At 45.8% G+C, this 10810-nt stretch overlaps 1 protein-coding gene across 1 annotated transcript in view; it reads left to right on the top strand.

Annotated features, from left to right (window-relative positions):
- The window catches only part of SLC28A3 (solute carrier family 28 member 3), a 36070-nt gene extending 25495 nt beyond the window's left edge, over nt 1-10575 (top strand). Inside the window, exons 12-17 of the mRNA XM_008050943.1 lie at nt 462-630; nt 1020-1217; nt 6786-6867; nt 8098-8196; nt 8406-8526; nt 10295-10575. Of these exons, the coding sequence (XP_008049134.1) occupies nt 462-630; nt 1020-1217; nt 6786-6867; nt 8098-8196; nt 8406-8526; nt 10295-10421 (796 nt within the window). The 3' untranslated portion in view covers nt 10422-10575. The remainder of the gene's footprint in view (nt 1-461; nt 631-1019; nt 1218-6785; nt 6868-8097; nt 8197-8405; nt 8527-10294) is intronic.
- The last annotated feature ends 235 nt before the right edge of the window (nt 10576-10810 follow it).

The raw sequence follows: 10810 nt of genomic DNA, 5'->3' as shown, positions 1-10810 counted from the left end.
ACTCACCTCAGCCTCCCAAAGGCGCGGGATTACAGGCTGAGCCACCCAGCCCGGCTTGGTAACTACTTTTAATAAAAGTCATTGTTAACCCTGGAATTTTTTTTATCATTTCCCAATTATTTATTATACCTATCCCCAAATTTACCCAGAGGCTGACATGGAAGGATGACTTGGGCCCAGGAGTTCAAGACCAGCTTAGGCTATATAGCAACGCCCCATTTCTGGAAAAAAAAAAAAAATTAGCTGGACACAGTATCATATATCTGTAGTCCCAGCTATTTGGGAGGCTGAGGAGGGAGGATCATTTGAACCCAGGAGATCATGGTGCAGTGAGTTATAATCACACCACTGCACACCAGGCTGGGAGACACAGGGAGACCTCATCTCTTAAAAAAAAATTCAAGAATTTTCATCCTCTGACAACTCCATGGTAATTCTGGAACTGCTGTTTTTTGATAAAGCGATTCAAGCAATCTCCTAGAAGCTGCAACGCAAGGAGCATCCTCGTCCATCTCTTTGGTGGCTTACATCGCTGCGAATCTGATTGCCTTCCTGGCTCTGCTGTCCTTTCTGAATTCAGCCCTGTCCTGGTTTGGAAACATGCTTGACTACCCGCAGCTGAGTTTTGAGGTATAATTCTATCATGCCTCTGCCTTTTTTGCTTCCGCCTATCTCTACTTAAAAATAAAACAGGTTTCCCTAACTACATACAGCAGATTCTCACGCACTGTAGAAGTTTCCCGTGTATCCCGCAACTTCTCCACCACCTCTCGTCTGTGTCCTGTCACCTTCCTCTCCCAGACAGCAGTCGTTCTCTCCTGATCCCGTCCCCAGGCATCCTGGTTACTTCACATACTCCGTTCCAGCCTTGACTCCTGATGGATCAAGACGGGCAAATGAAGGAATTTCCATGCCCAGAGGAGAAACAGGGGGCAGCGACAGTCTTGGTGCCAAGGGGAACACAGAAGAACCAGAAGCAAATTGCCATTCTAATACAGTGTCTACTTTTGGTTTCTTAGCTAATATGCTCCTACATCTTCATGCCCTTTTCCTTCATGATGGGAGTGGACTGGCAGGACAGCTTTATGGTTGCCAAGCTCATAGGTTATAAGACGTTCTTCAATGAATTTGTGGCCTACGAGCACCTCTCAAAACTGATCCATTTGAGGAAAGAGGCTGGGCCCAAATTTGTGAATGGTGTGCAGCAATATATGTCGGTGAGTAAATATTTTGAGTGTGCTTCTTTTTTATCACCTACCTACATTCATCAAGGATTTGTGCATCTGTGTGTACCTGGGATGTGTCAGAGAACAAAACAAACCCCAAATCCATCGTCTCGTGGAGCTGACGATACACATATCACCTCACAATTAATCATTGTGTGTGTATGTGTGTGTAGAAACCAAGGTAGTCCTTACCACTGTGAACATCGAGGCTAGAGAGAGAGGGAAAATGCACGCTTGCATCATGGGTCTATTTTTGAGGACTGTGGACACAGCCCCAGAATCATAAAGCTGGGACTGAAATTCATCGACCAGCATTTATTGAATGCCTTCTGTGTGCCATGTGCTAGATATTGAGGCCCAAGCATTGAATCAGTCATGGAGCCCCTACCCTGATCAGTCATGGAGCCCCTACCCATGACCATCCCTTTAGTGGTCATAAAGGCCTCTCACTTCCAGTTTAAGGGATTTTATAAACTCTGAGAAACTGCCTAAAGACATCATGCCCAGACATTCTCAAGAAGTAATCTGAGTCCATCACTGCTCTCCACGTGGATGAGTGAGAGAAAAGGCTCAGAGTCTATGATCTTGAGATTGGCACCCATAATTATGTCAGCACTTTGGGCCAATAGCTGGCAAGGAGACGCCCACGCCTGCCTGGCCTTTGATGGGATGAGAAACTCAGGTGAAGCCACGTTTGCCGCCGAGTCTCCACTTTTCCCCCTGGAGAACAGAATTCGGTTTTTTTGTTGTTTTTGTTTGTTTGAGTCAGGGTCTCACTCTGTCGCCCAGGCTGGAGTGCCCTGGCATGATCACAACGATCATGGCTCAAGGCAGCCTCAACCTTCTGGGCTCAGGCAATCCTTCCACTTCAGTACCCTGAGTATGTCTGAGTAGCTGGGACTACAGGCATGCGCCACCATGCCCAGCTAATTTTTTTGTTTGTTTGTTTGTACAGATGAGATTTTGCTGTGTTGCCCAGGTTGATCTTGAACTCCTGGGCTCAAGCAACCTGCTCACCTTGACTTCCCAAAATGCTGGGATTACAGGCATGAGCCACCGCACCTGGCGAAGAACAGAATTGTCACACGTGGAAATTTAGGGCAATGATGGACATTCCCGGCCACCGCCATTTCTCACTGAAACAACTCATTTAGAATTAATGGCCCAGGCATGAATTTGATTTTAAAAGTAAACTGGGGAGGGGGGGAAGCATGATGCTCAAAGTTCTCATTGAGTCTTCTCAATCCTGAATACCACCACCCTCCCTCACAGCCTCCCAAAGATCAAACTTGCAGACTCATTCCCACATAATGCACAAATACACATAATACACTCCAGGAGAGCACTGATCCATATTTTACAGACTGGGGCATTTTGACCCACACGTGTGAAATGAGCAGGGGCCCTGTAGATGTCCCTGTTTCCTCGCGTTCAGCTTGGCCAATTTTCTTCATTGTCTGGATGCCACCAAAGCCAGTCTGTTTCCCTGCCAAAAGTAAACAATAGGCTACATTAAGTGAGATGTTTTCTATCCCCAACTGCCAGTTGCTAGGAGAGAAGGGTTTTACCAATTAGCATAGCCGGCTCTCAGTTCTGGCGATGCAAAGCAGTTTTGTGGAAAGGTGATTACAAGGGTGGAGACAGAACAGTCAAGCTGATTGGGTTCTGGGGGCGAGCCCAACCAACGGCAGACGCAGAGAAGACGTTTGGAAATGGGAACTCAGTGGCCTTTGCTATTGTTGAGTCACCATGGGAAAGGCATTTTGTTTCTCCAAATTTCTGATTTCCAACCAACAAAATACAGATGAGTCCCTGCATTTTTTATTTACCATCCCAGAAGCGGGGGAGGACGTCCCCAACAGACTCCTGGAAAAGGAGCCACATGATTGAAGCATGCCCTGTGAGTCTGTGAGGCAAAACCCCAGCGATATCCACTGAATCATGCCTGTGCAGACATCCGTCTGAGATAAGAGGCAGAATTCAATGGAGTACTCCATGTACCTAGGACGAGCTCTTTATTCCATCGATTCCTCTCTCTCTCTCTCTCTTTCTCCCTCCCTCTCTCTCTCTCTCTCTCCCTTTCCTTTCCTTTCCTTTTTCATTTTTTTTGAACTGGAGTCTCACTCTGTCACCCAGGCTACAGTGCAGTGGTGCCATCACAGCTCACTGCAGCTTTGACTTCCTGGGCTCAGATGCTCCTCCCACCTCGGCCTCCCAAGTAGCTGGGACTACAGGCACATGCCCCCACACCCAGCTAATTTTTTAATTTCTTGTAGCAGACAAAGTCTCGCTGTGTTGCCCCGGCTGGTCTCAAACTCCTGGGCTCATATGCTGTTGCTGCCTCGGCCTACCAAAATGCAGGGATTACAGGTGTGAAACACCACACCTGGCCTCTCTTAAAGAAATACTTGTCTGTTTGTTCATTTGTTTACATGTTAACACATACCGTGCTATAGAATATAATAGGTCTTCAGGGCACAGTGGCTCATGCCTATAATCCCAGCACTTTAGGAGGCTGAGGCCAGAGAATCATCTGAGTTCAGGAGTTCCTAGGCCAGCCTAGGCAACAAAGGAAGACTTTATCTCTACAAAAAATTTAAAAATAAGCCAGGCATGATGGCGTGTGCCTGTAGTCCCAGCTACTTGAAGCTATTCAGGAGGCTGAGGAGGGAGAATCACTTAAACCCAGGAGTTTGAGGCTGCAGTGAGTCATGATCGTGCCACTGCACTCTAGCCTGAAAGACAGAGTGAGACCCTGGCTTAAAAAAAAAAATTCAAAAGGTGGAGGGAAGAGGAGGTCATCCTCCTTTCTCTGCCACCCACCCAGCCCTTCTCCCTGAAGCACTTTCTGCTTACTGGCTTAACCTCGCCCTTTGCACCTAAAAACACGTCTCAGACATTTTTCAGTATCAGTGCCTAGAGCAGAGCTTTCTCTGGCACAGCACACTATAACTCATCATCAGCAATCCCCTGCTGATGAATACTGTTACCCATTTTTTGCTAGAGATAGCGCTGCCATGACCATGCTGGTACATCTAGCATCTTTGCTCCTGTGTACACAAGCAGAGCTACAGGGTGGGTCGTTATTTTCCACATGATCTCTTTCCATCATGGCATCTTGCACATTTGTGGGCAAATGCGAAGTGGACTCATCCCAGCCTCCTTCTCCTTCTCTTTGAAGAGCAATCATGGCCACTTGTGCATATTCCTCCCCTTCCCGCAGACCCCGGGAACGGGAGAGGGCAGTCTCAAGCCCTTACCACCCTCTCTCTCCCCACAGTCTCTCAATAAGCGTGACTGTTTTTGAAGCCAATTGAACAAAATGGAAAGCACTAGAAAAAGCGGGAGTGAGGACAGCTCTTCCAGGAACCGTGGACTGTGCAAATACTTGAAATTTTTTTTCGTGCTTGCCATGTGTGCACTGATTGAACATATCAACAAAGGAGTTCTCAGAAACCAAGAGAGAGAAGAGAGGCCTTAGAATCAACAAAAAGCTTACCGGGACCACTCGAGTCTTGAATGGGAGCTTTCAAAAATCCAGTGAGCGAAAGAAAAATAGGTACTGCTGCTTTTGAGTGTAGCATTTGTTTGGTTTGTTCTTTGAACCAAATCGCAGTGTTTTGAGGACATTGGAAAAGAAAAATGATTGCCCTGTACCTCTGTGGGTGCCTGTATCACATTGGGTGTGCCTGGGTGGACAACAGAGGCCACTGAATATTTGAGCCTCCCATCATCAGTCCTCAAAGAAGGAATTATTTGGCCTTAGCAGCACCTCTTGAGCCAGAGGCCATGCATGTGTTCCACGAATCCACCTTCCATTTGTTCACTGTCCTATGAAAGGGCTGTTTGTCCTCTCACTTCCAAACCAGCATTCTCACATTCCCACGGGGTGGTCAGAGCTGAGGTCCAGAGGAGGGCATGCACACACCTTGGCCGACTGTAAGGAGGCTCCTGTGATATACCTGAGAATTTACTTTTTAGTAGTTCAGTTCCTTTAAAATTATATCCTTTCTTACTGTGTTATAATTAACATACCAAATCATGGGCCTATTTTTGGTGTCACCTGTGTAATCACAACAATCAAGAAAGAGACCATTTCTCTCTCACCTAAAAGTTTCCTTCCTGGTCATTTGTAGTCAATGATCTGTCTCTCATCACCCAAGACCTAGTCCCAGGCAATCAAAGTTCTTTCTTTCTTTGTAAATTACTTTCACATGTTCTAGAATTTCATATAAATGGACTCAGCCTTCATGTTGTTGCATGTATTCGATACTTTGCTCCTTTTTTTCTTCTTTTCTTTTTCTCTATTTTTTTTTTTTTTAAATCAGAGGGCTCACTCTGTCGCCCAGATAGCGTGAAGTGGTACAATCATGGATCACCACAACCTTGACCTTCTGGGCCCAGGCAGTCCTTCAGCCTCAGCTCCCAAATAGCTGGGACTACAGATGCGCACCACCATACCCTGCTAATTTTGGTTTTTATTTTGTTTTGTTTTTGTAGAGATGAAGTCTTGATATGTTGCCAAGGCTGGTCTCAACTCCTGGGCTCAAGCAATCCTCCCACCTTGGCCTCCCAAAGTGCTGGGATTACAGGCATGAGCCTCTGTGCCTGGCCTGTTACTTCTTTTTTTAATTGCAAAACAGTATTCTAGTCTATGAATATCTACAGCTTGTTTATTCATTGGTCTGTGGAAGGACATTGGGTTGTTTCCAGCATGAGGCTATTATGGATAAAGCTTCTATAAATATTCACGTATGGTCTTTTTGTGGGCAGGTGTTTTTATTTCGCCTAGAAAAAATTGTTGGGTCATACAGGCAATAGATGCTAACTTGATAAGAGGCTGCCATACTGTTTTACAAGCAGGCTGTGCTATTGTATATTGCCACCGGCAATGTGTAAGCATTCCATTTTCTTCACATCCTTGTCAACACTTAGTATTGTCAGGTTTTTTTTTTTAATTTTAGCCACTTTGGGGGATGTGATTTCTCACTGTGGTCTTAATTTGCATTTCCCTGGTGACTGATAATGTTGAACAACTTTTCGTGCGTTTATTGTCCATTTGGATGTCTTTTGTATCCACATCTCTCTATCCATTTTTCTTTGGATATTTTTCTTCTTATTGTTGGGCTATAATAGTTCTTTACATATTCTGCATAAGTCCTTTGTCAAATAAATGTAATGAGGATATTTTCTGGAACCCATTTTGTATTTTCAGCAACTAGTACTATGCCTAACACATTTTAGTAGGTGACCTGCTCGTATGGAATATTCGAGGTTATCAGTGAGCAGGAAGTAGCGTTTGAAGAAGCCAGGGCTGCCAACTTCAAGCCTTTTACAAAGAGTTCATGAATCCTCACAGCCCCTTCCCAATCTCCCTCAACATTCAAGGGAATTGAGTAAAAGGAGTCTAGGAAACGGTGTGGGTATTTGACACCACATACTGTGCGCTCACTTGTCCATGTTGAGTCTGTAGTCAATGAAACCCAGTTGGATATCAGATGTGTCAAGCCGGATGCTGGGTTAGATCATGTATACATGTGTGTTTATGCCTGCTTACAGATTCGTTCCGAGACAATCGCCACCTATGCTCTCTGTGGTTTTGCCAATATCGGTTCTCTGGGAATAGCGATCGGTGGACTCAGTAAGTGAAAACATTCCTCAACAACAGATGTCAAGTAAACATACCTGGACCTTCCATCTTGCTCTTTCATGGTCTTCATGTCAGAAAAAAAGACCCTTGCCACAGTAGTAAGTCCTCTGGGATCTTTTTGTTGATGTTGAGGTCTCACTCTGTCGCCCAGACTGGAGCGCAGTGGCACAGTCATGACTCACCACAGCCTTGACCTCCTCGTCTCAGGTGACCCTCCCGCCTTGGCCTCCCAAGTAGCTGGGACTACAGGGGCATACCACCATGCCTGGCGAATTTTTAAATTTTTTGTAGAGATGGGGTGTCGCTATGTTCCCCAGGCCGACGCCGGTGGCATGATCATGGCTCACCACATCATCAATCTCCTGAGCCCAAGTGATCCTCCTGTCTCAGCTTCTCCTCTGTAGCTGGGACTACAGGCAGATACCACCACACCCAGCTAATTTTTCTATATTTTGTAGAGGCAGGGCCTCACTATATTACCTAGACTGGTCTTGAACTCCTGGCCTTAAGTCATCCTCCCAACTCAGCCTCCCAAAGTTGGATTACAGGTTTGAGCCACTGCACCTGGCTTCCTCTGGGTTCTATTTTTTTTAATCTCTGCTCTGCAATGTTGTTTTCCTGTGTACACTCAAACTAAACTCAGGAAGAATTTTCTCAAAAATTTACGTGTACTTCTCCCAACCCAGGGATGACACATACTCTTCACCTTGATTGCCAGTGCCAATAGATTTATAATTGCCAACTGGGGAATGACTCTGAGAGCGAGTGGAAGTTTAATGGAAAAGTGCTGTGATACATCATTGATGTCTGCCATAGGTGTAGAAGTAGACGATGACGGTTGAGTCATAGATCTTTCCATGGACGGTTGAGCCATAGATCTTTCCATTAGCGGATGTCTCCTTGCCACCCCATTTGCCTGGCCATTCCCTCAATACACTGTGAGCCCTTTGGATGAAACTTAGAACTTGTTTCTTCTACGGACGCCTCTGAGCCTTTGGGGAAAAGGGTTCTCTTCCCTTCCTCCCATCTCAGACAACTTCCTGGAAGTAGAGTTCATCTCTAAGTTCTTGAACCTTGAATGTCCCAGCTGAGTTTAAAAAAAAAAAAAAGAAGTCAGTTGACCTGCAACTCCGGCCCCAGGACAATTTTCAGAGACTGGGAATTAGGATATCTAATCAATACCTCAACTTTCATCTCAGTACCTCCTTCCTTGTTTCTCAGCATCCATGGCTCCTTCCAGAAAGCGTGACATCGCCTCAGGAGCAGTGAGAGCTCTGATTGCGGGAACTGTCGCCTGTTTCATGACAGCCTGTGTCGCAGGTACCGCGCCCTGTCCTTTGTGCCTCAGATACTAGGGTCTCCAGCCTATACGTGCAATACTTGCTGCTGTAGAAAGCTGAGAGTCAGGGCTGCTGTTAAGCGTGTTGTCAAGCTCAATGTGCAGAGCCCAGCGGAGAAGCTGAGACCAGAACAAGAGTTCAGTGACTTCCTTAATTCCTAAAATAAATGGCGCTCTGGTCCATTTTCAGGCATACTCTCCAGCACTCCTGTGGACATCAACTGCCATCACATTTTAGAGAATGCTTTCAACTCCAGCTTACCTGGAAACACAACCAAAGTGATATCTTGTTGCCAAAGTCTACTGAGCAGGTATTGTTTTCTTGATTATAATTTCTTTATTTTATTTTATTTTATTTATTTATTCAGAGTCAGGATTTCACTGTGTTGCCTAGGCTGGAGAACAGTGGCTCAGTCACAGCTCACTTGCTGCCTCAAACTTCTAGGCTCAAGCGATCTCTCCACTTCAACCTCCCAAATAGCTGAGACTACAAACACACGCCACCACACACGACTAATGTAAAAAAACTTTTTTTGTAGAGATGAGGTCTTGCTATGTTGCTGAGGCTGGTCTCAAATTCCTGGCCTCAAGCAGAAATCAAGCACTCCTAAAGTTCTGGGATTACAGGCGTGAGCAATCATGCCTGGCTGATTATAATTTCTTTATACTCCATTATGAATGATCAAATAAGACCTAAAGACCTCATCCACTTATTTTTATATCTTTATATCTCTTAGTTTACTTAAAAGTGAGAACTTGTGTAATAATTCTAACCCTCTTTCACTTAGACTTTTCTCAGAGAATACTAGAAACTGTTATACTAGCTAGTGCTGTTCAAGCATGTAATATGTACCCAGTTGTACATCAGGCACTTTGTATGAATTAGCTCACTTAAACCTTGCAATTATTATGTAAGTTGGGCGCTATCACTTTTTTTTTTTTTGCGTTTGACAAAACTGAGGTTTGGGAAGGCTGTGTCTACTTAAACAAGATTAGTGCAAGCACAATCAAGATAAAAAATTCAGGTCTGGCCGGCTCGGTGGCTGAGCCTGTAATCCTGTGCTTTGGGAGGCCAAGGTGAGTGGATTGCCTGAGCCCACGGGTTTGAGACCCGCACCGGGCAACTTGGTGAGACCTCATCTCTACAATAAATCAAAAATCAGCTGGGCGTGGTAGCGTGTGCCTGTAGTTCCAGCTACTTGGAAGGCTGAGGCAGAAGGATCGCCGGAGCCCAGCAGGTCGAGGCTGCGGTGGCCGGGAGCATGCCACTGCACTCCAGTCTGGGCGACAGAGTGAGCCTGACTCAAAAAAAAAAAAATTCAGATCTATCTGTCCACAAAACCTATGCCCTGGACTGCTAACCTCTAGTGCCTCCCTTTCAAGGAGGTCAAGGCCATCCAGACAACATGATAGTGGGCTCTCATAGACAAGAGGCTACTAGTAGCGCATGCCTCCCCGCCCCACCCCCACCACTGTACAATTTCTGTTTGTTTGTGAATTAGAGTCTCACTCTGTCACCAGCAGTGTGCAGTGGCACACTCACAGCTACCGCAGCCTCGACCCGTTGGGCTCAGGTGATTCTTTTGCCTCAGCCTTCCATGTAGCCGGAGCCACAGGCGCACGCCACCACACCCAGCTAATTTTATTGTAGAGATGATGTCTCACCAAGTTGCCCAGGCCAGTCTTGAACCCCTGAGGTCAGACAATCCTCTCACCTCAGTCTCCCAAAGCGCTGAGATTACAGGCACGAGCCACCACGCCAAGCTAACCCTTGTACAATTTCTGTTTGCAAAATCAATGTTCCCATCCCAGATGCCTTCAATGTGCAAGCGTTTTATAAGGATTGAGTCTATCCTTTCTTTGTTTGTTCTGAAGGAAATAGGCGGAGTCCTTGCAGACACCCAGAATCTAAGCGCCAAAGCTAATTCCTTAGTGCCTCAGTCCTTAACCCATCCTAACCAGAATGTGAGTGAGGAAGTTAGCTTCCTGCCCTGTGCTATTTTTAGTGTGTTATCTTTTGCTTACCTACTGCTCCTGCCATCTGAGGTTCAACTAACTGTTTCTTTCACTTTCCACCAGCACTATTGTCAAAGGTCCTGGCGAGGTCATCCCAGGAGGAAACCACAGCCTGTATTCTCTGAAGGGTTGCTGCAAGTTGTTGAATCCACCAACGTTTAACTGCAGTTGGATCCCTAATACCTTTTGAGTTCAGCCATTCGTGCAGTGGAATTCTGAGTACAGATGCTGAATTTTCTGCTTTGGAGGAAAAAAAAAACTGTCGTCCACAGATTGAGACTTCCATCATGGAATCAGCTTTGATCACAAGGAGAAGAGAAAAAGAGTGAATCCTTCAGAGCTACGTCTCCCTCTTCCCATTTCCTCCCAGTCCACCCCTTTTCTACTGAGAACTACTAGGATGTTTCAAAAGGAGGTGTTGTTTCCAGTCCCCCTGGTATTTTCTGGCCTTAGATTTTCAAGGCATTTCACCGGAATTCATTTATAAATGGCGGCTCCCAACAACTGAGTTCTGGCTCACCCACACCCACTTAGTGTGCTGACTGAGTCTCTAAGTAGTCCAGGGTGACCTGGTTTAAG

Source organism: Carlito syrichta, unplaced genomic scaffold, assembly GCF_000164805.1.
Source record: "Carlito syrichta isolate Samal-C Ts95f unplaced genomic scaffold, Tarsius_syrichta-2.0.1 Scaffold154493, whole genome shotgun sequence".
Classification (NCBI taxonomy): domain Eukaryota; kingdom Metazoa; phylum Chordata; class Mammalia; order Primates; family Tarsiidae; genus Carlito; species Carlito syrichta.
This window is presented reverse-complemented; position numbering and strand designations above follow the sequence as displayed.